Genomic DNA, 26,962 nt, shown 5'->3' on the forward strand with positions numbered 1-26,962 from the left:
ATGGCCATCTTCAAGCTTAATTCAAAGTTTTGACCCTGAGTCCATGTAACTTTGTGTATCATCAAAACTTTCTACGTGTGAGGTATCATTTCTTTGTAAGACAGGAACAATTACTTCTGTAAACCTCTCAATAAAAGTTTAGGACCTTGTAGAGTGTTAGCCTTCTGTTGCCAGAAATGCACTCATTCTCCCAGTTTTCCATCATTCCTTCTTTTTTTTTTTTTTTTTTTTGCAGTACCAGGGATCAAACTTGGGTCTTTGTGCTTGCAGGGCAGGCAGCGGAACCACTGAGCTAAATCCCCGGCCCGATCATTCCTTCTTGATTGACACCACGTCAGGGTTCCAGTGCCAGCTCTGGGAGTTTTGGAGTCATTAGATTTAAGAAATGCATCCCTTCTCTAGTTCCTTTATCTCTAGGTCCTTTTTTGGCTCTGTGCTTTAAATTTTCTATTATTTTCACATCCCCAGGGCTGTACAGTCTGTAATTCAGTTTCTAAATTATAAACCAATATGTTTGTAGTATATGTTCAGACCTGGGTGAAGTATAAAGAAGACATTTCCCTTGGCAGCATTCCCCCTACCCTCAGCAAAATCTCAGGTTTTCTGTTTTAAATGTGTACCTCTGAGTTTAAAGGCTGGCATCTATGTTTTTCTATACTGTAATCTCTTTTTACCCACTGTTTAACTTAGGATGTTCCTAGGCTGGAGACATAGAACCAGAACTTGATAGTGACAGCTAGCTGCTCCCCCTCTTGGCCAGTTCTGGGAATGTTTTTGATAGTACAACAGCTAATTAACATAGCTGAATTAATTGTCTCAAGAATATGCTAATCAGTCACTCTGTTCTTAGGGGTTGGAGAAGAATTGGCTTGTCAAAGGGAATGGAAATAGTAGAAGTAGGGAATAATCCATGTTTTGGGAACACAGCATAAAGACCCACCCCAAAATGTCTGGCATATTGTAAGAGACTAATTGTTTTTAAAAGAAGGATGGTTAAATAAAAAACCCACATAGGCTGAGATGATTAGAGCTACTATGTTAAATATGTCTCTGAATTGCATAATAAAAATGATGTAGCAGCTATGATGGAATACTGCTAAACAACTCCCCAAATCAAACTATTTGCTAGATACTTTATATGTTAAAAGAAATGTTAAGAAAATAGAGATATTGTCTGATGCTAATCTATTGGAAAACTGTTAATTTGTTGTTTGGGGAGTAAATTTAGTAACTTTGGATGGGAAGCAGAGCACAGTGAATTGTCATTCTGGGTTTGCAGCGAACCCTCTGTGACCTGGGCAGTTAACTGGGTCTCAGTTTTCCTGTCCAAAAAATGAGGGGGTTGAGTTAGAGGCTCTCTAAAAACCCTTTCAATTCTAAAAATTCTGTGAATCTTTTAAACATGTGACTAGACCAGCTGCTGTAGTGAAAGGTCTTACAAGATGTTAATTAGCCATCTGTATGGTACCCTCTATTTTTCCCTATCATTTCTTAACCCTCAGCTACTTTTACCAGGTCTTTGAAAACCCGCCCATGAGCCTGCTGCTTGTTAACTTGAATAATAGTAGAAATTTTCTGAATTAGCTTAAAACACACATAAAGGAAATAATTGTGTGCCCCATCTATCTACATGAGCCATGTAAACGAGAATGGTACCCTTTTCTTAAGCCCTCAAGCTCTCTTGTTTCCTATCATTTCACAGAGGCAGGAGATGAAGCATTCTTCAGACTTAGCCAGATCTGTAATTTAATCACTGAATTTTTGTGTAGTTCATATTGGCCATAAATTAAGCCAGTAGGAAAACCAGTGTGGATGTTCAGTGAGTCGAAGGCATTTGAATTCATAGGCCCATGAAAGTAATGAGCTCGGCAGCGGCGAACTGTCCACTCATCTTAAAAGACAGATACATCCAACTAAGGTTCGTGGCCATCAGTTAAACTGAAATTTTTGACATTTTCTCCATCTCAGCCTGAACTATTTTTAACTACATGATTTATTATTATCCTTTGCACAGCTATAATTACTAAGGACCACCTGGGAGGAATTTAGCTGAAAAACATGTAAAACATCCTCAAAGAAAGAGTGTCATAGAAATGCGTAGCATAACATGGATTGGGTTTTTTTTTTGTTTTTTTTTTGGCACCGGGGATCAAACTCGGTTCCTTGCGCTTGCAAGGCAGGCAGCAGAACCACTGAGCTAAATCCCCGGCCCAACATGGATTAGTTTTTAATTCTCGCTTCATTTCATTCATTAAGACTTAAATTTGTTGCTTTTTAAAACCTTTGTTACAGTGCAGTGGGCAACAATTCACAGACTGAATAGTTGCAAAAATATATAGAGAAAGACAGGAGGCTGTCTGGCCTTTTTGCAAATGCAGTGCTCCTCCCGGATCATGCTAATGATCTTTGATTTAGTTGGAAAGCACTGCTATTCTTTCTTTACAATTCTATGCAAGAGACTAAAAAACAGGGTAGTTTTGCTAGCTCTTTTATAATCTCTCTATGAAACTTGATGAGAATGAGCCTCTGCCAGCTTACTGTAATCAAATCAAGAGCTCAGAAAAAACACACACATTTTTCTATTGACAGAAGATTTTCCGCCTTTTGAGTGATTATCTGAAGTGTAACAAATTGTGGCTCTAGCACTGGCCATCTCATCGGATTGAACGTACTTGTGCAGCTTCTGTGGAGCCCAGAGCGCTTTCTGCTCTGGCCCTCTGCAATTAGCTTCGACTTCTTCAGAAGGCATGACAACAGCAGGAGGCAGCTGATCTGTTTGGAGGCAAGTAAACACTCAGAAGAGCTGCTGTAGAACTGCTTTTATTGACTCTGTTGCTCTTTAGGCCTGCGAGTTTGGAATGTCCTTGTTCATCACTGTCTACCATCTTCTGTGTGTTTGTCCAGGCCAAAAAAAAAGGACTTATTTGATCTTGCACTGCCTTCAACTGATAGAGAGGATTCCTAAGCCAGTCACACTTCAGCTCTTTTTTGTTCATTGCCCCTATCTTTAGCACCTTCTTCTTCCAAGAATTAGCAAAGCAATGGGAACTCTTGTGATCAATATGACAAACAGCCAGAGTAGTCTATGGGCATACCTTTCCAGGTGATGAACTTGGCAGTGTATCAGAAGTTTTGAATACATTCAGACTCTTTGATTTAGTAATACTTTACTTCCAGGGATGTGTCCCAAGGGAAGAAAGACCTACATGAAGATTTATGTAGCATGCTAATAGGATGTTCATTACAGCATTATTTACAGTAGTGACAAATTAGAAATAAGCCTGTGCCCCACAGTGATTACATTATGTCCTATTCTCATGGTGTCATAATATGTAGTCATTAAAAATATTTCTGAAGAGTTTTTCATCATATATGATAGGCTAACCATATAATGCTACATGAGAACAGAGTGTAAATAATATAGAATGATGGCAACTATGTGACATATTTTCATAGGAAAAAGATAGGAAGGAAATCCAATAAGCCATTGTTACCCTCTTTCAATAATGGAATTATGTCTGATTTATATCATCTTCATACTTTTCATATATTTTAAATTGCTACAATGATGAATACTTTTTAGAAAAAAATACTCTATTTCTCTTGATGAAAAATGTAGGAACTGCTTTGGTGGCATTTAAAAAATAATGTTTTATTTTATTAAGTATTATAATCCTCACTATAGACCAGGGATGGCGAACCTTTTAGAGCTTTCAATGATACAAACAGCCCGCTGCAGCAGGTTGTCATAGGTTCACCATCACTGCTATAGACAATTCGGAAAATTTAAAAAAATATATCAAAGTCTCCAATGATTAAACTGAAAGGGAAATAAAGTTACTTTTGAATCAAAGGCATGAAGGAATATTTCTGGTTTTACAATATTGCTAAAGAGAAAGAAGAACGAAACCTTGTGCACTGTTGGTGGAATGGAAGTCAGCACAGCCATTATGGAAAACAATATGGAGGATTCTCAAAAAAATCTGAAAATAAAACTGCAGTACCATAAGATCCAGCAGTTTCACTGCTGGGCGTGTATATCCAAAGGAAATAAGATAAACATGTCAAAGACACCTACACTCCGGTGTTTATCACTACACTGCTCACAGTAGGCAGGATGTGGTATCAACCTAAGTGTCCATCAGTAGAAGAATGGATAAAGAAAATGTGTATATACAACATGGAATATTATTCAGCTACAAAACAATGAAATCCTGTCACTTGAATCAACCCGGAGGACATTGTGTTAAGTGACATAAGTCAGTCATACACTACGTGATCTCACTCATAACTGGGATCTAAATAGTGATAAATTTTGAAGTGATGGATATGCTAATTATCCTGTGTTGATCACTACCTAATATATACATGAACCAAAAGATCACAATGTACCTCATAAATATGTTGAAAATATTATGTGCCAAAAAATGTTTTAAAACATCACTGAAAAACTTAACAGAATCATGAAACATATTTTGAAAAAAATTAGCCTTGATCCTTAACACCCCACCATCATCATTGTGTATACCTGATTATTTTGTTCATAGATAATACATGTACACAAGTTGGAATAATACTCAAAATGCAATTCTGTGTCCTGATTTTTCTTTTCTGCTTTTCTTTTTCCTTTACTTTTTTTCCCACCCCATGGTACTGGGGGCTGAACCCAGGACTTTGGATTGAGCTGTATCCCCAACCTTTTTAAAAACTTATTTTAGGCTGGGGATTTAGCTCAGTGGTTTCGCCACCTGCTTCACAAGCAGAAGGTCCCAAGTTCGATCCCCGGTACCAAAAAAAAAAGTATAAAAACTTATTTTATGTTGAGATAGGATCTTACTAAGTGGCTAAGCTGCCTAGGCTGGACTTGAACTTGTGATCCTAATGCCTCAGCCTCCCACAGTACTGAGGTTACAGATGAGCACCACCATGCCCAGCCTGATTTTTCTCTGGCAAGAGATCATGAACAGATAGACTCTATTATGAGATGTGTATATGAAACCATATGGCAGTTCTATACCCATCCACGCAGACGTTAGCATTTGGGACCCTTGCAGTGGCTGCTTCAGCTTACTCATAGTTGCCCTCAGCCTTGTCTAGGCACTTCTGAATGCAGAGAAATATGGGTGTGCTAAAGCCAGTTGGCTCGCTGGTGCTGGGGGTGCCCTTCATAGATGGAACAATGCCCAGCAAAAGTCGTGAGTATACAGTGCTGAGCCTGTGTCACTGGCCGCATTAGCCAAAGACATGGGCTGTGAGAGATAAACGTTGCATTTTTTCCCTAGGAGCCTCAGCATTCAAAATGCATTTCAACTAATAAAATTAACCTTGGGAAGAAAGGGCTGATCCTACTTTGGCAGGATCCCCTAGTACTCTTTGATATGCTAACAGCTCCTAATGAGGGCTGCAGCTGGCAATTGGCCTGTCAACCTAGAAGCAGTCTATTAATTTGCTTTCCACTGATAAACATTGGTTGAGTATGTGACCTTTTGGTACACCGTGGCCTATCAGGCACTCTTGAAGAGTGAGATTATGCTATGATAGAGGAAAGTGGCCATTAAAAACTTCCATAGACTTTACCAAAAAAGCAAAACAGAGGAGATAGTTCTAAACCAAAGATGCAGTTGTTGGTAAAATACTTGCTGATGCTCCTTCTACCCTTTACATTTGTAGATGTCTGTGTTAACTATTCCTCATTAAATACTTGATCTCCTATAACTCCTTAAGTTTTAACAGTTAGAAAAGTATGATTTTTGTAGCATTTACAAAGAGGCTTCTTTTTTCCGGAATTTTATTGATGTGGTAACTTAATGTTTGCATGCCACACCAACACTGTGAAATACAGCATGTATAGTGGTGGGGAAATTAATCCTTATATGTAAAAGACAGCTTCCTAATAATGTAAATACACTGTGGTAATTTATAGCACCAAGCAAATGGATTGAATGGAAAGGGCTTCTAGTCTCTTAAGGTCATGGGTTAATTCTAGAATGCATTCTAGCTCATTAATCAATGGCCAGTCCATTGTTTATAAAGAAGTAACTAATGTCATTTAATAGCACAACTGAAGGTCTTTTGACCTTTTTCAGGAATTTTGAATGTTTATTTGATGCAAGACAAGTGGCTGGCAATAGACGTTCCAAAAGTACATGATGTTCTCCTTCTTTTTTAAAAGACAGGATATTTACATAGAAAACTTTCATATGGAAAAATTTTGCCTTTTCACTCTGAGTTTTTCCCATGTTAAATCAGCACCACTTACACTAGAATAATCACATTTTAAAGTCAGAAAATGTAATCCCCTAGCTCAACGCTTGTGCTAAGTTAACTTCTGGTAAACAAGGTAATATGCAAGTGAAATACATGGGAGGAATGAGGACTGACCTGTTGATTATTAATTTTTATATGTGTGTGTGGTGTATATGGTATTCTTTGTTTTAATGTAACATAAACTGTCTTGCCAGCGTTGAGGTTTCTCTGTTCCTTGTTTTTCACTCTGTAGTTGCTCTCACAATCACAGATGTCTGGGACATTTCACAACCTTGCAAGGTAGAGCCATTAAGCATTTCCCTTTGGATAAACAGCTCCCAGTTTTATAAGGCCTTGGGTCTTCTTAGCAGACTTCCAGCAGCTTTGGCTTCATTTATGTTCCCCCAGATGGATTACTTTTTACTCCACTAGGAAAGGTAAAAAAACAATCTTAAAAGGAGTTTCAAAAATGATTGTTCATATATAGAAAGTTGAAGGAGAACAGTAATAATACCTCTTCTTGTATTACTAATAGTGTCTGTGTATTGAGCATCTACTTTGTGCCAAGTAATATCCACAGGAGATGAGAGAAAATAGCCCAATTTTGTGGATGGGGCAAAAGAGACTCAGAGAAGTTAGGGCTTTTTCCTGGCCATGGTCATACAGCCACTAAGGAAGAGTCTTGTGTTTTTCCCACTGTCATGCAGCTCTGGATTAGTAGCACGTTCTGGCCCTTGTTTTTCCTATCCCTGTGTTAAGTGACCATTCACGAGCTCAAGGAGAAGCAGCTGCTTGATCCTTAGGACATGCATATACTTATGCCTCCAAACAGAAAATTGAAGGAGAACTAAACCCTGATCACAGACACCATATTTCAAACGCTTGTCAACCACCTCCTTTCTGATTTCTTTCAGATACCAATACCTTCACTTAAAACAGACTCCCTGAGCAGCATTTCTTTTTCATAAATACAAGCAATTGCTGTAAGGGAGCTCTAACTTCCAATTAACTCAGATTCTGTTCGGTGTGGAACTCGGTTACACTACTCTTGTCTGGTTCTCATAGCCACCACACATATTATAATTGGCTTCAGGCATAATGATTATGAAGGATGATTGCTAGGTGGCTCAGCCTAGACAACTCTTCTTCAGTAGTTAGGATCCGACCGTGCTTCTGAGTTCTGAGGAAAAATGGAGTTGAGCACCGCAGCAATTAATGAAGTTGCCATTGGTGGCTTTGGACCAGGACCTGACAGTCTAATTTGTGCACCATTCTTCACTGTAGAAATAAATGTCATGGGAAGGAAAGGGTGGAGTAGGATATGAAAAAATTATCCAAGAACATTTGAGAACTGCTAGTTTAATAGGAAAAAATAGATGCAAAAGTGATTTTTTGTTCATTTCTCCCTGATAGGAAATTACTATGCTATGGTTTTATTGTACCTAATTGGTATGGATTTTAGAATTTAAATTATGTCTACCATCCTTAGAAGGTCTCCTTCAAGGCAAAAAGCATAGAATCTTCCCATTTAACAGGAGCAATGAAAATAGATCTAAGGAGAAATTAGTTTGGATCTTTTGGAGCCTGTCATTTTTTGTTCTGTTGAGGACCCCCCAGCCCCATGAAATAGATGAATATTCAAGAACTCGCCATATGAAATAAAGGCTTAAGAGTTTTATAGATCCTTTAAAAATATCTGATGCATTCATAAAACCACTTGTGAGAAGTAGTGGTATAGTAAAGGTGAATTGAATGGGGAAAATTAGTCTTTCTAGAAATTTTCATTAGAGTCTGATTGGGCAGAAGAAAGATTAAGATGCATGGTTAAACTGTGGATTTTGATTTGAGCCCAATAATAGCCACTCAGTACATACTTGTCAAATTGCATAGCCATTTGGAGAGATTAAATTGTGAGGTTTTAACTTGTTATATCAGTTTTATAGAACTTCTCAAGCATTAACAAGATGCCCATTCAAATGGTCTCTATATTTGCAATTTATATGACCACATTAAAGATTCTTTTAAAATGTGAAGGAGGGGAAATTTTCTGAATGATGAAATGTATCAGGATTTAGTATGTATATAGGACCAAGCTGATCCCTTAAAATACAAACTAACATACACACTAAAATTTTCCTAGACGGAATGTGAGTCATGGGAACCATTGTAAAGCCCCATGATGATGTTGGAAGAGAGCATCTCAGCCTTCTTTCCATTAGATTATTTCTCTTATATGATGAGTAGCTACATTATATGAAGCTAAAGCAACTGTTAAACTCCTGACCTGAAGGAAGAACTTAAAGAATGTTTTACTTTTGCCATAGATTGTTCAGTGTCTTAGTGTTCATTTGGCTTTGTAGCACTTTGAAGCCTAAAAGATGAACCATGACATTTTTAGAAATTTTAAATTAGAACTAAGCTTGATGTGTCACACTGCGCCCCCTCCCAAGAAAAACCCATGATTCTAGGGCCATTCATTAAAAAATTCAAGTAAGTATTAAGAATTACTTAGAAAATGAGTATTAAAGCACAAGTCAAATAATTCTTAACCCCTAGCTTTTTTGGATGTGTAACAATTTTATGAGCAGTATAATAATCTAATAGAGGGAAGAGCCTGAGGTTGCTGTTGGAATTTGCTCTTTGAGATCATGAAACGTTAATAGCATTGGGTTGACAGAGGACTTGTGAATTATTCTCGATGACCTGGTTTTATTTTTCCAATATGTAAATGGTATGCGTGCGGCACACTGGACAGTATGACCGAACCCACGTGTGTCTTTATGCCCCCAAGTCAGCAAGCACCACTTAGCAAGAATGCTAGCAATTCGAGCACAGTATGAGACATAGATCAGGGGATATTTAAGGTTGCTTCTTGTCCTGAGTGCCCCAACTTTGAATTCTAGAAAAACGCTGCATGCATTTAATCATCTACCTTAATTAACACTTAATTGAGAAAGTTCCACATAAGAAAAATTATCCCTAGGACACATAAAAGAAGTACGCTTAAGCCAGGGTTGGTGGCACACACCTGTAATCCTAACACTTTGGGAGCCTGAGGCAGGAGGATCACAAGGTCCAGCCCAGCATAGGCAATTTAGTAACTTAATGAGACTCTGTCTCAAAATAAAAGCTAAAAAAAGGACGGGGAGACAGAGCTTTGTGTGAAGGCCCTGGGTTCTCTCTGCAGTAACACACACACATACACACACACACACACACAAAAGAATCACACCTAGGAATGCAACAACAATTTTTAAAAATCTACTTCATTGGAAAGACCCTTCCCCGTCTCAAATGCTTCATTCTTTACAGCCTCTTAGCTGCTGGTAATCGCTAGTGAGAGGTGAAATGTGAGACATGTCATTAGCCAAATCAGTTTGCTCTTCAGCTCGAAGGTATAGAAGGTATAGCAGAACCACACGTGTCTGGACCTACCCTCAGGGTTTCTGATGTAGTGAGTCTGGCTGGGGCCCAAAACTGTTTCTAACAAGTGCCTAGTACTCCTGAGGCAATGTTGGTCCCTGACCTGCACTTTGAGAGCTACTCAGGGGATCTGGCAGAGAACAAAAGGCCTTTCCACGCATCATTTCTCATATGGTTGTCATGTGGTTCCTGCGATAGTTTGAGTGGTTCACTTGACTGGATTGAGGAATGCCTAGAGAACTGGCTGTGTCTGTGAAGGTGTTTCCAGTGAGCTGAGTGGGGAAAAACGTCCAGAAGGCTAGAAGCACCACCCAACAGGCTGGGGCCTGAATGGACCAGAAACAGGGAAGAAGGGGATTATTAGCTCTTGCTGATAATCATGCTTGAACTTTCTGGAACTGGTGCAATCCCTTCTGCTTTTGCCTGTGGTCATCAGACTCTAGTTCTTTAGGGTTTGAATAGAAACTTGCATTGGGAGCTCTCCAGGGGACTTTCAGGCCTGGGGCTTGGACTGGGGCTGCATCTTTGGCCTCCCTCCCATTCGAGGCTTTTGGCTTCTTGGAGTGAGCAGCCTCTGGATTCCCTGGCTCTCCAGCCTGCAGATGGCCACTGTGGGCCTTTTCAGCATCTGTGATCGTGAGAGCTTGTCTGAGAAATCCCCTCATGTATATTTTATTGGTCCTTTGTCCACTTTCTGCCCTCTCAAGGGGAGAGAGCTTCGAGAAAAATGCTACTGAGGGCCTTGAGAGGAACCAGTCCAGAATCTCCTGGCATGTAAGGAAAGTCCTACATGTCCATTTCCTTCCAGAAAGCTTTAGTTTACTCCATCCAGGTTTTTGGAAAACAATTTGGAGTTAGTTGTCAGCCTCTGATTCCTCTACCCAGCATGAGAAGGAAACATTTTTGCGGCACAATTGCGTTTTGATAAGCGCGCCAATGTTCTGCCTTTGAAGTAGGTGTCATATTTTCTTTCTGTTCCATGTTCTCTTGGGACCCGTTTCTTATTTGATATGGCCCTTGTATTATGTTCTGGTATTTATTATATTTCCTGCTTATAAACTTGATATCCTGGGGTATTTATACTAGGCAAGAGATGCTTTAAGAATGATTAGTGACACAGATACTCTTAGTTCCTCTTTTCATTGAACTTCCTGTGAAAAGCTTCAGGAAAAAACTGAATTGGCATTTACTTAAGAGATTAAAATGTTTGACACTTAGGCCATGGCTACGTGATGGCCAAAATACAGATCTGAAAGGACTAGATACTGCCATTTATATTTTACAGTTATTTTTTTCATGCCATCTTACAAATATACCAATGCTACGGTATAGTTGAGTTCATTACCTATGCACATTCTCACTGTCCCCTCTCAGAAAGAACAGTGAAAAGAGGCTTGTGCTGTTACTATATGAATCCCTTAGGAATCCAAGATTAACTTGGATACTTCCAATTGATGCTAAAGTCCCAGAGAAACACTCAAGAACTTATTTTTAGAGACTCTATGTGCTTGCTTCTGGGGGTGTTACATTATGTTTTGTGACCTCAAGCATTTTCCAAGCATGCCATGCAGATAAGTATGAAGGAGGAAAAAAAAAAAAAAAGCACGCATGCCCAAGTCAAACAACAACTTTTGAACACACCTGCTCTGGCCTTGGGTTACAATTAGGCGGCATGATTCGACTGGATTTAGATGCTTGCAGTAAACTGTTCTGGGAAACAGTTTAGACCTCACATGCTCATTTTTATCCAGTCTTTGGGAGAGAGAATGAATGAATCAAAGAAAATGAATGTGTATGTGTGTTGTACTAACTCCTGAGAAGTTGTTGGTTGAGATTTTATTTTTCCCCTCTTAGATACAGATCCATATGTAAGTGACTTTGAAACATAGTTTTGTTTTCATTGACAAATGATGTGAGATGCCACGTTTCCCAAGAAATTCATTCTTTGCAAACATGTTTTCCAATTTAATTTCTTGATTTTTAAAAATTTTCAAACGTATCTGAAAAAGTTAATTCCTAAAATCCCTTCTTTTATTTTTTCACTTTCTTCTTTTTTTGTTTTTTAGAATTCTTCAAAGAACTTCTAGAGAATGCAGAGAAATCCCTGAATGATATGTTTGTGAAAACATATGGCCGCTTATACATGCAAAATTCAGAGCTGTTCAAAGATCTCTTCGTAGAGTTGAAGCGCTACTATGTGGTGGGAAATGTGAACCTGGAAGAAATGCTTAATGACTTCTGGGCTCGCCTTCTGGAGCGGATGTTCCGCCTGGTGAACTCCCAGTACCACTTTACAGATGAGTATCTGGAATGCGTGAGCAAGTATACCGAGCAGCTGAAGCCTTTCGGCGACGTCCCTCGGAAACTGAAGCTGCAGGTTACCCGCGCCTTTGTAGCAGCCCGTACTTTTGCTCAAGGCTTGGCTGTTGCAAGAGATGTAGTGAGCAAAGTCTCTGTGGTAAGTGCTGTTTCCATTCTCTGTTTTTGTTTGTTTTGTTTCATTTTAAAAGAAAGTTGAGGGAAGGGACGAAAGTAAATCACTAGAATCTGTTGGCTCAGTAACAATCTTTTCTTTTTGTCTTTCCCCTCTCTGCTCTTAGACTTAGTCCTTAGACATTTGCCTTTTAGAGTTACTAAACAACACTATGACAAACATTTTCATATGTTACTGTTGTTTCCTGTGATTTCCCTGGTAGTCATTCTTAGAAGTGGGATATCTGTTCCCTCGGGAATCTGAGTATTAATAACCTCCACTGTCCTTTTAGCTTTTATTCTTCTCTCTGTCTTTGTCCCTCTTTCCCTCCCTCCCTCCTCCTCCTTACCCCCTCCTCTCCCCCACACACTGCTCTTAGCCATGACTTTGTTTTATAGGATTACCAGTTCAGAAAACACAATTATAATATATGAACAGGAGCTGATGAAGTGAACCTCAGTTTCTTCATTTGGAAATTAAATGAATCGAACTAGATCAGTATTTTTCAGACCGTGTTCCTTGGATCCAGCTTAGAAGGTATTTCATTGGTCTCAGTGAGGAGGGACAAGGAAGAAAGAGGTCCTCTGTCTCCCAGTGGGTGAAACTGTGCATCTGTCCCTTTACCTCCTGGTTCTACCAGAGAAGCTGTGCATTCCTTGGCTTTTTGCAGTAGGATTTTGAGCAAGATTTCAAAGGGGAAAATGCTCCTTCCCACTATGCGCCACTTAATGTGTTTGTAAACATTTTGTGTGTGTGTGTGTGTGGTGCTGGGGATGGAACCCACAGTTTCATGCATGCTGAGCAAGTGCTCTACCACTGAGGTATACTCCAAGGCTCTGAAAATTTTGAAGGCCCTCCCACCACTACCCTTTCATGGCCTAATATCAGGGAAGATGCAGATATACTGGGCCAAATCTATCTTTACAAGAGTGGTTCTAGTGCACCTACCACTAGGCCCTCAAAGGAAAAGCCAAATTGTAGTCCATTGCTAAAAAGCCTAGGTACACAAAGATAGCTTCTGCTTAAGCCATTTGGTTCTTTTGAGGCCTGGAGGAATAAGCAACATAAAAACTGGACAGCACTACAAACATTAAAATAGCCACCTGACTGCTTGTCAGAGAGTTCATCTACAGTTAGGAAGACCATATAATTTATTGTCCAAACTGGGACACTAACTGTCTAAACCAGGAGGTGCTTATTAACAATGATACCTAGACAACAGGTGTTACTAATTGTTAATAAGCAGCCAGGACTGCCCAGGATGTGTTGTCACCCTCAGAAGAGAGGAGACTTACTTACATTTAACAGAGTGAAGAAAAAGATTCTAAAGATTAGTACTGTGAAGGATAGGAACCTATAGGATTTTTCATACTAGACTTGAATGACGGTAGAAGGTTAGTTGATTGGTTGAGTTCATTATAGTACCTTGCTCGCGCTCATCTCCAGGCTGTAAACCGTCAGGAAACATTTCCTTCCAGTATGTTTTTGTTTACCCACTCTTTTTTCTTTGGAGTTTTTCCCATTATAAATTGCAAATATTTGTTGCGGAATATAAGGCTGGGGTGCGGATAAGTAAGGAGATGATTGTTAAAAGAATAATCTGATAGCGGCACTTCTGCCAACCCCATCAACCTTTATTAATGTTGGAAAAACTTGTGTCAGAGGTCCTACAACAGTGCACAGTTGATCCAGATCAAAGTTATTTGCATTGTTGTTCACCTGACGTATTTGTCCTCTTTTAACAAGTCCTTGTGTTCATCCCAAACTGAGAAGATAGAAAGGTGCTGCGGTGTGGTTGAATATCTGTGTATAAATGTACACGTGTGTGTACACTCGTGCTGGAGAGAGAGGGAGAGTAGAAAGCAGGCACTCGAGAAGTGGTTTCTTTACGTTAAACTTCTCCCTTTTCCTTTGAGTTCCAGTTGAATTTTTAGGAAGGAGGAAGGTTATTTTCTGAGTATAACCCTTGAGATTGATCCCTGTTCTATCATTTATTACATTCTCATATCTGCCTAAGAGAGATTTGTCTTGTTTTTAATGGGACTATAGTGAATGCAAGCTATCTGGCTTGATTTACATAGGGTAATGGTTACTTGTCAGTTTTTTAGTGGAAAATAATGTTTTATGGCTACTTGAAGTATTTGTAATTGCAAACTTTTGAAAAAATACTGTTTTGGCTTCACTGTTGAGCTTCTTCTAGACTTAAGGACTGACTTAAATTCAAACCCTTCAACTAAGTCAGATTAGATTATCTAAATTACATAATAATAATAAGACTCACAGGCATCACATAAGTTCCTGAAGGTGCCAGCACAGAATCGTATACAGTCTTCCACCTGTGGAATGTTTCTAAGTAGTAGCATGCCAAACTTATTTGCAGACTTGAGAAGTTATTTATTACATTAATTTTTGGAGTATCATTACCTGGTAAAAAAAAATTAGGGGTATAGTGGTATGGAGAAGGCAATAATTGACCTGGCTCCCCAAAACATATTTGAAACTGAACAATTTGAAAAATTTGTGTGATTAATTTATAATTATAATTAAGTTTGGGTACCCAAGCAATATTTTTTTTCCATACTAATCCTAAACCCAAGTGCAGTTTCCAGGTGAAACTAGGAACAACTCAAGAAATGAACGGGGTCTTTGCTGCCCAATAAAATTAATTGCTCCGAGCCTGAAAAAAGATTTCTCAGAGTAGGGAATGGATTTAGAGACCTGCTTTACCCACTTACCTCCAAGATGGCTTTTATAGTCAAATATGACAAGAATCCTGGACTGGGGATATTAATTGCATATTTAACTTAGAGATAGTCTCACTTTGTCTCTATGAGTGGATACCCTGCTTTTCCAGTTTACTTTTTCAACAAAGGAGTTGCAGTTTTAAGCTGAGCAATGGTTTGGTCACCACTATGCCTTTGAAAGGCTCTTAGCACCAGCAGGCTTAACTTACTTGAAGAGAAAGAAAGGTACTGCTTAGTTGAAGTAGACTTGTCTTGATTTTGTTTTTCTGGGCCCAAACATCCAGCGATTGCAGTTCACTCCATTGAGCTTTACAATTCAAACTTGAGAAAGTCTGCTTAATTAGTAACAGATGGTTCAAGAATACCCTGGTGCTGCACATCTTTGGATTACTTATTTCATCTTTATCTGTCATGGTTCATGATACATTTCTTATTTACCTGCTTGTAACAGCAGTTCTGCCTGGAAGGGTGAAGTCTGTTGTGGTCTTTCAGAAATGCACTAGTGGTTACATGCGCCATGAAAATTAATAGCTCCTGTGCTAAAGAGAGTTGCACTCTCATGGTTTCCATTAACACTGACATAATGGGACTGCATCTACACCCCCACCCCAAATACAGGGGCTATAATTAGAAATTGGTGCCTTGCCATTGAGATGTCTAAATGACTGTCCTGCCTTAGGATCGCTCTCCACTGTTCTCTTCCATTTTTCTCTGTTTACAGTGCCCCAAACCTATAAAAATACTAAAGTGTTTCTATTTCCCAAAATAATTTCCTATGTATATGTATTCATACTCCTTGTGCATGCTCTACCACTGAGCTACACTTCCACTCCTATTTATTATTTTTAAACAGGTTCTTGCTAATAATTTGGCCAGGTTGGTCTTGAACTTGAAATCCTCCTACCTCAGCCTCGAGTACCTGGGAATACATATAAATACAAAATTTTTTTAAAAGATCAATATGAAAAGCTTTTAAGAACCCCTGTGTAGACCTTAATTCAGCTCTTAATATTACTTTTCACTCAAAATCCTCAGGACTAGAACTGGAAGAAGAAAGGTAGGACCCAAGCTGTGGCTGGGATAGGGAGAGTCAGTGTACGAGAGGTGTCAGGGCTGAAGAAATGGAGATCACACAAGCGCGAAACAGAAATAGAGCTCATCTCAAGGGGGTTAATGCAGTGATGCTGAAACTTAAAGGTTGCAACTGAGTCTAGCATTCCAGACAAAAACAACACATGCTCTCGAGTATTTAGGCAGCTTCAGTTCTATTTACAACAATCCACAAATACTCCTGAATGAATCCTAGTTTATCCCGTGCATTTTGTTACACTCTTAAAATTCTATTATCAGATAAAACATTAGGAACTTCTCATCCTCATTACTTTGTGTGTGTGCATTGAATTCAAAGCTAATTAGGAAATTGCTGAATAAACTCCACATCCCATGGCAAGTGTGGGTTCCCTATCTCGTTCTCTTACCATAATTTTGGGAAATATTTCCTGTTATTTTTATTGGGTGCTTCTGTTACCAAGCAGCAGATAAAATCTAGACCTGTTCTGTTTGTTTGGTACCATTGACTGTGCAAAAAATAGAATGCTGCAATGAATGTATGTTAAGAGCTGGAATAAACAAAAAGAAAATGTGTTTCTAACTTCAGTGCAGCATGTTAACTGCCATCACTGTGTAATGTGGCTTAAGGCTCATTCTGAATTACTGAAATGAAATCCAGCCTGCATGAAGAGTTCTGCTCCAGCATGTTCTATTTTTTCAGGCTTCTTACAGTAGTTTTTAATGTGGTGTTTGCAAAACACAGGTTATTTAGTAGAAAGGCTCAGTCTGTGTTAAGAGTCCTTGGAAAGAGACTTCTCTGCAGAGGGTTTTTCTAGCAGATATGACATTCAGATGTCATGTTAAAAGTGTATCTGCAGGGAGGCAAGGATGAGGTGCTTTTGGGTTTTTTGTGGTGCTGGGGGTGGAACTCAAGGTCTTGCACAACGTTAGGCAAGCAGTCTACCACTGAGCCCAGCCCCAGCCCACAGTGAGTGTTTTTAAGAGTTTTAATAAGCGAACAAGGAAATGAGATTCTTTTTTTAAATTTTCTTTTGGTACCAGGGATCAAACTCAAGACCTTGCATTTGCAAGGCAGGTGCCGGAACCACTGAGCTAAATCTCCGGCCCGGAAATGAGATTCTTGGCCCACTGACTTTTGCCATGGAGCATACCCTGAAAATCTCATATTCTATGGCACCTCCCAGAATTACCTAAGGTTTTGAGAGACCTTGCTCAATCTTTAAGGAATTTATAGGACTTAGAATTTGGTATTAATATATTATCATTGTGGTTCAATAACTCAGATTAATTTTGATATTTGAGTCAATAACTCAGATTGGTTTTGGTATTTGGCTTAATACAGAAGCTTTCAGTCCTGATGAGGTTCCTATTGTAACACATTCTAAAAGTCAATAAACTCTTCTTACATAATGTCCAACCCTTTTTCTTCTTATATAAGTTATATCTTGCTCATTAGTAGGGATTATCTCTCCTATGTGTAGCTACACATGTTTCCCCCCAAAATTTTAGAACTATGGTAAAATAGGCATTGTTTTCCAGTTTACTTTTGTCCAAAGGAACCTTTCACTCCATGTCCAGAGTGTTTTCTTGAGCCTTTAGATTCTCTTGGAGGAGGGACTAGTGAGAAATACACTATAATTTTATATTTTTCACACCCTTGTAGCACTGTAAGCAGTTCTAAAGATAGGGCACTCATATTCAGTAAATCATTGTTTTACTAAACAATATGTCCTCCCCATCCAAGTGTCCAGTGAGTATTGCTCTATGTAGAATGTGTCCTAAATTACCCACCAATGTAAAAACTGATTTATTGAGTCATTAAGCTTTAAAAACATCACATTGTCACTAAGAAGCACACAGTCCCATAGCCGAGTGTTCACGGTGTGTGGAGAGAATACCAGGCCTGGGAACTATAGAGAAGGACCGACCTACCCATGTGCTACCCTCAAGCGTCCTAAAGTCTGTGACTCAAGCTGTTCAGATACACATCAAGGGGTCTGGGGCATAGCTCAGCAGTACAGCCCTTGCCCATCATGTGCAAGGTCCCAGGTTCAATCCCCAGCACTGCCCTCCCAAAGATGCCAAATGCCCATCCTCTGGAACCAAACTGCTTAGGTTCACATTTTGGCATCACCATTTACTAGAAGACCTGGTGTGAGTCTCTTAACCTCTTCGGGCCTCCCTCTGCTTCATGTGTGCAATAAGATGACAATGCTTGCCTCTTAGGATTATTTTGAGCCTTAAATGATTAATACGTGTTATGGTTTGTGGAACAGAACCTGACCCTAAGTACTCTATAAATGTATCATGTAAATCAATAAAATCCAATATAAAACTATCAATAGTAACTCTTGTCATAAAGCAGAAGCTTTTCTCTTGATTTTTTTTTTCTTTTTGGTACTGGGGATCAAACTCAGGACCTTGCACCTTGTGAGGCAGGCGGTGGCACCACTGAGTTAACTCCCCAGCCCTTTTCTCTTGAATCTTAACATCAAGACCCGGCCGGCGATTTAGCTCAGTGGTTTCGCCGCCTGCTGCGCAAGCGCAAGGACCTGAGTTCAATCCCCGGTACCAAAAAAAAAAAAAAAAAAAAATTAACATCAAGACCCTTATAACCGGAAATCCATGAAAGCTAAAGTCATATTCTTTTTGAGAACGTTAAACTTTTTTGTTGTTGTTCGAAGGGGGAAGGGGGACAAATATAGATTTCCTTTTTCTGTTCTTTCATCATGTGATTTTGAGAAGGAATTATTAAATCTCTATAAGATAGCTGAAAAATGTGATTTGTTTTAAAAGGCAGTTATAAACCTCCCACACCCATTATTACCCCAGTGCCAAGGATTCTGGAAGTCACTGGCATCTAGGCCCAACAGACCCTTCAAAGTAAAAGAAAGACATATCAAATGTTAATCAAGAGCTGTGCTCCAAAGTAATAATCAAATATAGCATTTTAAGTGGCATATTTTACTATGGAAGATAAAAAGGAAGACCCTGCAGTGTAGTGAGCATTTTTTGTCAGTCCCTCTGTGGTATGACCTACTACTTGGTCTTTGGTCCTCCAGGGTCAAATCTATTTCAGTAAATACTTTCTGGGGGACTCAATGGAAGAAATTGATTTGGATTGTTACAGGGAATAGAATGTGAATGAACTTGAAATTCTATTCAAAATAAACTCCCAGAACAAAGTATGACTTTGGTCCACTGTTAAATTTGCTTGTTGGGCTGGGGATTTAGCTCAGTGGTTCCACCGCCTGCCTCGCAAGTGCAAGGACCTGAGTTGGATCTGCGGTACCAAAAAAAAAATTTGCTTTTAACACTGCTACATTTGCTTATGAGAGTATGGAGAGATAATTGGGAACTTGTAGAGGAACACTCAGAAATGTGTGGCATATCACTGTGTGACAGACAGCAAGCACCACCACTGGATCAGGGAGACCTTGGACTTTGGATAGAAATCACACATGTGAGTTAAAATTGCATCACTTTATGCCCTTGTGTGGAACTTTCTTCCCTGTAATGGTTGGCACACCACTGGCTCTTTCACCAACCTACATTCCTCTGAATAAGAAGCCACTGGAGGTTCGAAAAGAGAACAACCGTTTGGCTTCTTCTCTGGGAGATAGGGATGGGCTTGCAGAGTCAGAAGGTAGAGCTGATCTTTGACACTTGGTGTCCACCATCCTGAGCTTGGTCAGGTCAGTGAGGGTGGGACTCCTAGGCCTGGAATGCTGGTATTACTGACACACGGGGGGCCGGGGGGGGGGGAATGAGGCCTTGCAGGCTATTCCTGTTCCTGTAGGTCTCATGACTATTTTAAAATCCTTCCCTTTATAGGAGGGCCTCATCGCACACAAGGGTTTTGCTTCCCAGGTTTTGAAATTCCCTTTGTGTGAACTAGTGCAAGGTGGTCTGATTGCGGTTGTGAGACAAAAGACATTTTTCTCTAACCCCGGTAACATTTTTCTCTAACTCTGGTATTTTATATGCCCTTGCTTGTCCCAGTTCTCTTATAACTTCGCCATCTTTCTTTTCAGTTCTGGCATTATTTAGAGTTCCCATAGCATGTTATAGTCAAGTTCCTTGTGATCATTTTAAGTAGTTACTCAACAAATCACATGCAGAGCATGAGCCAGTACTTAGCCAAAGAATGAAATGGAAAAGCTCTGCCAAACCCAGCTTCATAATCTTCTTTAATAAAAATTCTACTGTGTCATTTCATTTGGTCTCTGATTTTAGAACTTGAGCCTCCATCAGATCTACTGGATAAATGATTTGACTCACAGTTGAACTAAGAATGGAGCTCACTGCTTTCTAGAGTTATTTTCAAAAGAAGAGAATGCAAGAGAACCTCTTGGATAAATGTTTTTTGAATATAACTATCTTGAACTTAAAATTTTTGCTCATTTCCTAAAGACTCATCCCACTTTGGGATTTCTTTGTGTTTTGTAGAATAGATTCTGTATCCTAAAACAGAAAATCTTTCCTGCCTTGCTACCTAACACAAATATACTCCAGAATAATTCCTGGCACATAATAGGTGCTTGATAACTGTTTTTTGTTTTGTTCTTTTGGTACTGGGGATCCAACTCGGGACCTTGTACTTGCGAGGCAGGCACGGGAACCACTGAGCTAAATCCCCAGCCCAACCGTTTGTTGACACTGTAGTTTTTATTTTTCTTCTTACTAGGGCATTGTCTGTTCTGAAGCATGATATTCAACAACATCAAGTGCTACTCTGATTTTTTTCATCGTCGTTTACATAACTCTTTACCTCTCTAAAATCCAGCTGTTTAACAGTCTCACCAATGCGGAACCCAACTAAAATAGCCCACGCCTAAGGATAGAGTTTCCTATCTTCTGCTTAAGAAGGCAGGGAAATGTGATACATCTGGGAAATCTTTTTGTCACAAATGTTTGATAAGGTGCAGTACTGGAATCAAATGTAGCAGGGTGACTCTCAGCAAGTTGCTTAATCTCTTTGGCCTCAATTTTCTTATCTCTTAAATATGAGAGCAGCACTCCGTGATCTCTAAGGCCCCTCCCAACTCTTAAAACTTCTATGATCCTGCGATTCTCAGGCCACTTCCCTTCTGGAGGCCTGTTTGCTCATCTGGAAAATGAGAAGTGGATGAGTGTAAGAGTCTTAACAATCTGTGACTTTAAAGGAATGAACTTTTAGCTATCGAGAAAATCTAGTTATCCAGAGGGCCATTCCTCAAGGATATTGGTTAGCCAAGATTTTACTGTACATTAATACATAGTTAAAAGGACTAATTTAATGCCTAGGAAAACATTTGGGACTGGTTAAAACTGTGGAAAAATCCTAATTCTTTGTAGGGAACGTTGCCTTTAGGGTATACAATTACCATCTTGTTGTTGCCTGCTTTCCCCTTGTAGGCTGGAGTTCTGTTTGGGAAAAGAGAGGGAGGGGTGTGTGCACACCAGATAGGACTCTGACAATGTTAAGTTTTTCTCCTGACAGTACTAACCCCGTGTTCCTACTCCAGAGGACACTGCTGATAAGTGGTGTCCAAAGTCACATGCTAGAATAGGTGAAGTGCATTGCTGTCTGCTCCTCATCCCAGCTTCTGTTCCCTGAGGTGGTCTTTGCTTCTGAAAGCCTGCTTATAGAGCTGGTTGATATTGATAGGGATGAATGCACCAGTCCTCTGATACAGACTCTACAAGGGGAGAGAAGGTCAGAGAAAGTAAGACAGGGACTTTGAGTTAGCTGCCATCATGTGATCCCTAGCCATGAGCCTTTCTAAGCATTGATAGAAATGACTGAGGAATGCCCAAAACAGCTGCTCACCTGGAATGAGAAGGATGAAACGAAGACCTGTTTCTCTGCAGAGGTGGCTAGCCCAATCTGACTTCACTACTGTGTTCATCCTTGCAGTTTCCCTCCCTCACAAATTTTAGTAGCCGCATGTGGGCTGCCGAATGGCATTGCAGTTTCTGCTTGATCCGTCCCTCTGCATTTTGACCATGTACCCCAACCTGGGGAATTCCCCAGGTTCCTTGACCCCATGCTGAAATGCCATGCTCTGCCCAGGGCAGTGTCTCACAGCTTTTGTTCCTTTCATCATTGCTACCTGGGATGATCTCCCTTTCCTTCTCCACTTAAGTCCAATCCCATCTTCAAAATTTAACAGACACCTCAGTGCTTTCGTCTTTCATCAAGTGTTTCCCGAGTACTCTATGCTCCAGTGTTCCCAAAACCCTGAAGGCCTTCATGTACTCTCAAGTTCCAAGTTGCTCATATGCTGCTCTACATTCATTTTGCCTCCTACACACTCTTGGCACAGAACAGAGTACACACAAGTACCGTTTTAAGCCTTGGTTGGGGTTGGGAATCAGGTTTCAAGGGCAGTTCTGTGGTCAGTGTGTTTGACAGGGAGATGCGCCTGTGTTCCAGTCTGGCAAAGACGAGTGCAGTGATCTCGAGGGCGGAGCAGGCCGTGTGTTGGTTGTAGGCAGGTGGAAATAGCCCCCACTACAAGGTCTCGTGGCTGATCCCAGAGGCTTATTTATAAAAGGACTCTGAAGTAATTGAGCAATTAAAAATGGCTGGGGGGGGAGAATCTGATAAAAATTTAACAAAAATATGCAGTTTTCGATCATCCTGTATTTAAATAATTGGACTGGTAAGTGGTTAAGGTTATGTGATGTTCTGACCCACCTCCATTGTCTCCTTCTCTCCAGCAAATATCTTCTGTTTATCTGATCTCCATCTGTTCACCTCTGCTGGAGGCCTGCTGGGCCTGCTAGTTGTTATCTGTCTGTTGTAATTTAAATGAAGTTTACCACCAAGCTTTCAGTGGCAACTGGATAGAGATTTATCATTTCTGGGTCTATTTTAGCTCTACTCCTGCTGTCTTTTTCCTTCTCGCACGTTAGGTAAACCCCACAGCCCAGTGTACCCGCGCCTTGTTGAAGATGATCTACTGTTCCCACTGCCGGGGTCTCGTGACAGTGAAGCCATGTTACAACTACTGCTCCAACATCATGAGAGGCTGTTTGGCCAGCCAGGGGGATCTCGATTTCGAGTGGAACAATTTCATAGGTGAGCAAGTGATGGCAACTTGTATTTGTGTTGCTTGAGATGGCTCTACTTCTGCTATAAAGAATGTAGTTGCCAACTATGAAATTTGTCTTTGTTCTAGTGTTAGTGTTTACCAGAATCCTAGTTATGCTGTGTGCAATGCTTTGAAGATAGTGAAATTATTACTACAAGTAAATGTTCCCTTGAACTAATGGTAGCATTTCTGAAGTCATAAGGTACTGTGACTACCAACTTTCAATAATGAGAAAGTAGGGCCGGGGATTTAGCTCAGTGGTTCCGCCGCTTGCCTCACAAGTGCAAGGTCCTGAGTTCGAGCCCAGGTACCCCCCCCAAATTAAAATAATGAGAAAGTGCCTTTTTGATGTTATGTATCATAGCTTTGTATTCATGTCAGTGGTGGAGTACAGCCCTCATGGAGCTGTCAGGATGGCTTATAAAGTTCTGTCAGTACACCTGCAATCTGGGACGCTAAGGTAGGAGGATGGCAAGTTTGAGCCAATCCTGGACCATTCAGTGACTTAGGTGAGACCCTATCTTTAAAAAAAAATGAAAGTAAAAAAGGTCTGGGATGTAAATCAGTGTGAAGGCCCTGGGTTCAAATCCCAGTGCTGGAAAAAAAAATAAATTCTGTATGCAGACTTTTCAGATATCATTTGTTCTTTGGATCAGGAGAAATCTGATTGTGGAAATTCAAGGGTTTTGCTTCTAAGAGATCTAACAATAGTAGGCTGCTGTGCAGAGAATGGAAGGACTTTTGACCTGATAATTTGAGAAATAAGGATTTCTGCATATATTTTCTACCAAGGAAACTATAATCCAGATAGCACTGGGTTAATTATGATTTGGAAAGGCAAATTAAGCATAATTTAAACATCTAGTCATCAGCTAACTCCCTCAATGCCTACTTAGTGCTCATATTAGTCCTAAAGCATAGTGACCGGTGTTAAACCTCTAATGCTGAGCATTAGTGGACCTCACACAAATACTAACAGCTCACAAAAAACAAACTCTCATTTCTCCACCCCCAGTCACATTTGCATAATTGCAGAAGTTGAGTGTCTTTATAGGCACCTATTTTTCACTTACGTGTCCACATCATGGGAACATGCATGCAATTTGCCGGCTTGGGAGGGGGGTGCTTTTTAGACTGCATGAGAGCTAATTACCATATTAACTCTGAAAGTGCATCAATAAATTGGTGCCAACAGATGCTTGAGAACACTGATGCAGGAAAAAAAAAAAAGATGTGAATATTAAGCACTTCAGGACAATTGTAGACTAAATAGCTCAAAGCTGGAAGACCTGAAAATAATCTTTTGCACACAGAAAAGCAGAAGCCCATGAAAAGGAAGGCATGAGACCTGCAAAGACACACAGGGACAAACGGAATGTCACGCCCAGAGTGAAGCCAGGGGAGGAGTTGTTGCTTCAAAATATTTCTCAGGAAATAAATGCCCATGGCATTTCTAGATCTAAAGTCAATGTCCCCCCTTCCCGCCCTTGTCCCCGCACCCAAATGTCAAATTTACAATTTCCTTTTCAATATAATGAATTGTTTCTCCAGGCAAAGGAGTAGAAATCGCCATTCAGTACAAAAGGTATATAGTAGCAGTGACCCAGCTTTGCTGACTTTCCTATGTAGACATTCAAAGTGCAGAGTGCCGTTTCTCTTACATTATGTTGCTACTTCTAACACATCCAGCAGCAACTATCACTGAAATCCTCATAATCTTGTATTAAAATAGGGTTTTTTTCCAGTGTAGAGGATGGAACCTTGTGAAACAATCAATCTGCCACTGAGCTACATCCCCAGCCCCAGTATAAATTCTACATATTTTTCCTAGAATTTATGGATCCATGTCAAATCAGAACCATACTCTGGTTTGCTTAATGTTTTCAACCAGTTACTCTAAAACAGGGAGACTTTAAGTTGCTGTTGCTATTTTTGTAGTATATTTTTTATTATTTATTTATTTATTTTTTGTAGTATATTTTTTAAATCACATGTGTTATCTTTGAGGAAACAAAATCAAACCCAAGTGCAAATTGATAGGATTTTTTAATCAATTTCCCGAATTATTTTAAATGATACTTTTTGAGAGAGATGAGGCATAAAATTGTATCTAAATTTTATTTTTAATGGGTGCACTTGTCTTTATTTCTAATAAGCTGATCTAAAAGGCCAGGAGTAATAGACATTGTTAATCTCCAGTGCTTTTTCTTGAATTTTTCACAAAGATTTAATTAATCTGCTCTGTGGTTATAGAATTCAGTCCCAATTTACATGCCTCTGCTGTAAATTCTTTCTTACTCCTTGTCTTTTTTTCCCTTCTCTGCAAGGAATTTGTCTTTCCCTTTACTGCAGTTAATGAATGGTCAAGAGCTTTTTTTTGCCCCTTCTTTAAATCAGATCTTGGGGTTAAGTCAGGAAACTGCCTTTTGTTCTTCCAGTCATGTCAGGAGGCTGAAGGTGTGGGTTTCTGATTATTGAAGGCACAATGCAAAAGGAATTGCTTTTTCTAGTGAGGAGGGGGTTCTTTGTTGCAGGGGTCTGGGGAGGGGGTGCTCAGTGCCAATATCCTGAGCTCTGCAACCCTGCCATTGGACTAGACCCTTTGGGAAACTAAGGATAGATTTTCCAAGTCTGCCTTCTCCCTGCCATGTCCTCCCTGTCCTTGCATCTGCATATTGCCATGAATTGTGACCCTTTAGTAAATGTGTAAGTCTTATCATCTATTTTGGGGGATGGATCCAAATCATTGAAACACCTTGGGACTCACTTTTATAATCTTTAGTTCAAGACACCACATATACATACCCAAAAAAGTCGGTTTCTGGAGAATCTTAAGCTGTTCTTAGGGGCAGCTTGTTCTCCATCACATGCTGTACCTATATTTATGCTTGTTTGACTCACAGGCAATTAATGCCACATGTTGCTGCTGATGGGAACTTAGTATTGGGATTGCTGTCAGAGAACCAGCCAGTTCCTGGCAGGAGCCAGTTGGATATCCTGCAGATAAGACACCTGTGGGCCATATCGATGAGAAGAAAGCCAAAACACCAAACCAACCTTCTTTGGGTTTCTCTTGGGACTTATTAGGGCTGGTTGCTGCTACAGAAGAGTCAGTTGATAGCCAATCATGACTTCACACAGGGCTTAGAGGCAGCTTTGGCTCCCAGCTTGTGGGCTTGTGGGCTGCCGGCAGAATGCATCCTTAGTCACATTCTTCAGCCGCACAACACACAACGCCATGGCACCGGCCCCAACAAAGGCCCAGCTTCACTCTCCATTCCCAGGCCCTTGTGTATGGCCGGCTGGCCTCAGAGTTTACAAAGACACCAAACAGCCAGAAGAATTGGGGTTTATGTTTCCTTTCAGTCTTTCACAAACACATTCGTGATCTGCCCTTTCCTCACCACTAGAGGAATAAGTAGTTACAAAATGCACTGTGTTTTCTTATTTAAACCTCTGCATTTTGGATGTTTATTATCTGTCTATTCATAATATTTTTATTTGGAGCAAGCGATTTCTTCTTGGCTTGCGAAGGAATGTACATTCTCTACGTGGCAGCCCTGATGCTTTGACACTGATGAACACATTTAAGTTGTGCTCCACTTGTTTACAAAAGTTTCCTTTTACTGGCACATCAAAAGCATTTTTTTCTCTCCTCTAGCACAATGGTATATTCATGCTGTCAGCTTTTACTTAGAGGTTAGAAGCGTCACTTCATTGGTGCTTACCACAATGGAATAAGAAAGTTTAAAAAAATTGTATTTCATGGTAATGTGTATGATGTGTGTGACATCAGAATCATAGTTTAGAGAAATGGACCCATGCTTTAAAATGTTGTGTAGTATTTGTTCTAGGCTGAAGGTGAAAGGTTGATGACCAAATTTGGTTTCATTGATATGTTGATACTTAACCTCCTTTCCACTAGA

General features: G+C 39.9%; 1 protein-coding gene across 1 annotated transcript in view; it reads left to right on the forward strand.

Annotated features, from left to right (window-relative positions):
- Positions 1 to 26,962, forward strand: part of Gpc4 (glypican 4) — a 110,448-nt gene that overhangs the window by 77,546 nt on the left and 5,940 nt on the right. Inside the window, exons 3-4 of the mRNA XM_004860080.4 lie at positions 11,736 to 12,127; positions 22,858 to 23,023. Coding sequence (XP_004860137.1) covers positions 11,736 to 12,127; positions 22,858 to 23,023 — 558 coding nt within the window. The remainder of the gene's footprint in view (positions 1 to 11,735; positions 12,128 to 22,857; positions 23,024 to 26,962) is intronic.

The sequence above is a fragment of the Heterocephalus glaber genome, unplaced genomic scaffold (assembly GCF_053883595.1).
Source record: "Heterocephalus glaber isolate CG9 unplaced genomic scaffold, H.glaber_assembly_v1.0 deba00001729, whole genome shotgun sequence".
Taxonomy (NCBI): Eukaryota; Metazoa; Chordata; class Mammalia; order Rodentia; family Bathyergidae; genus Heterocephalus; species Heterocephalus glaber.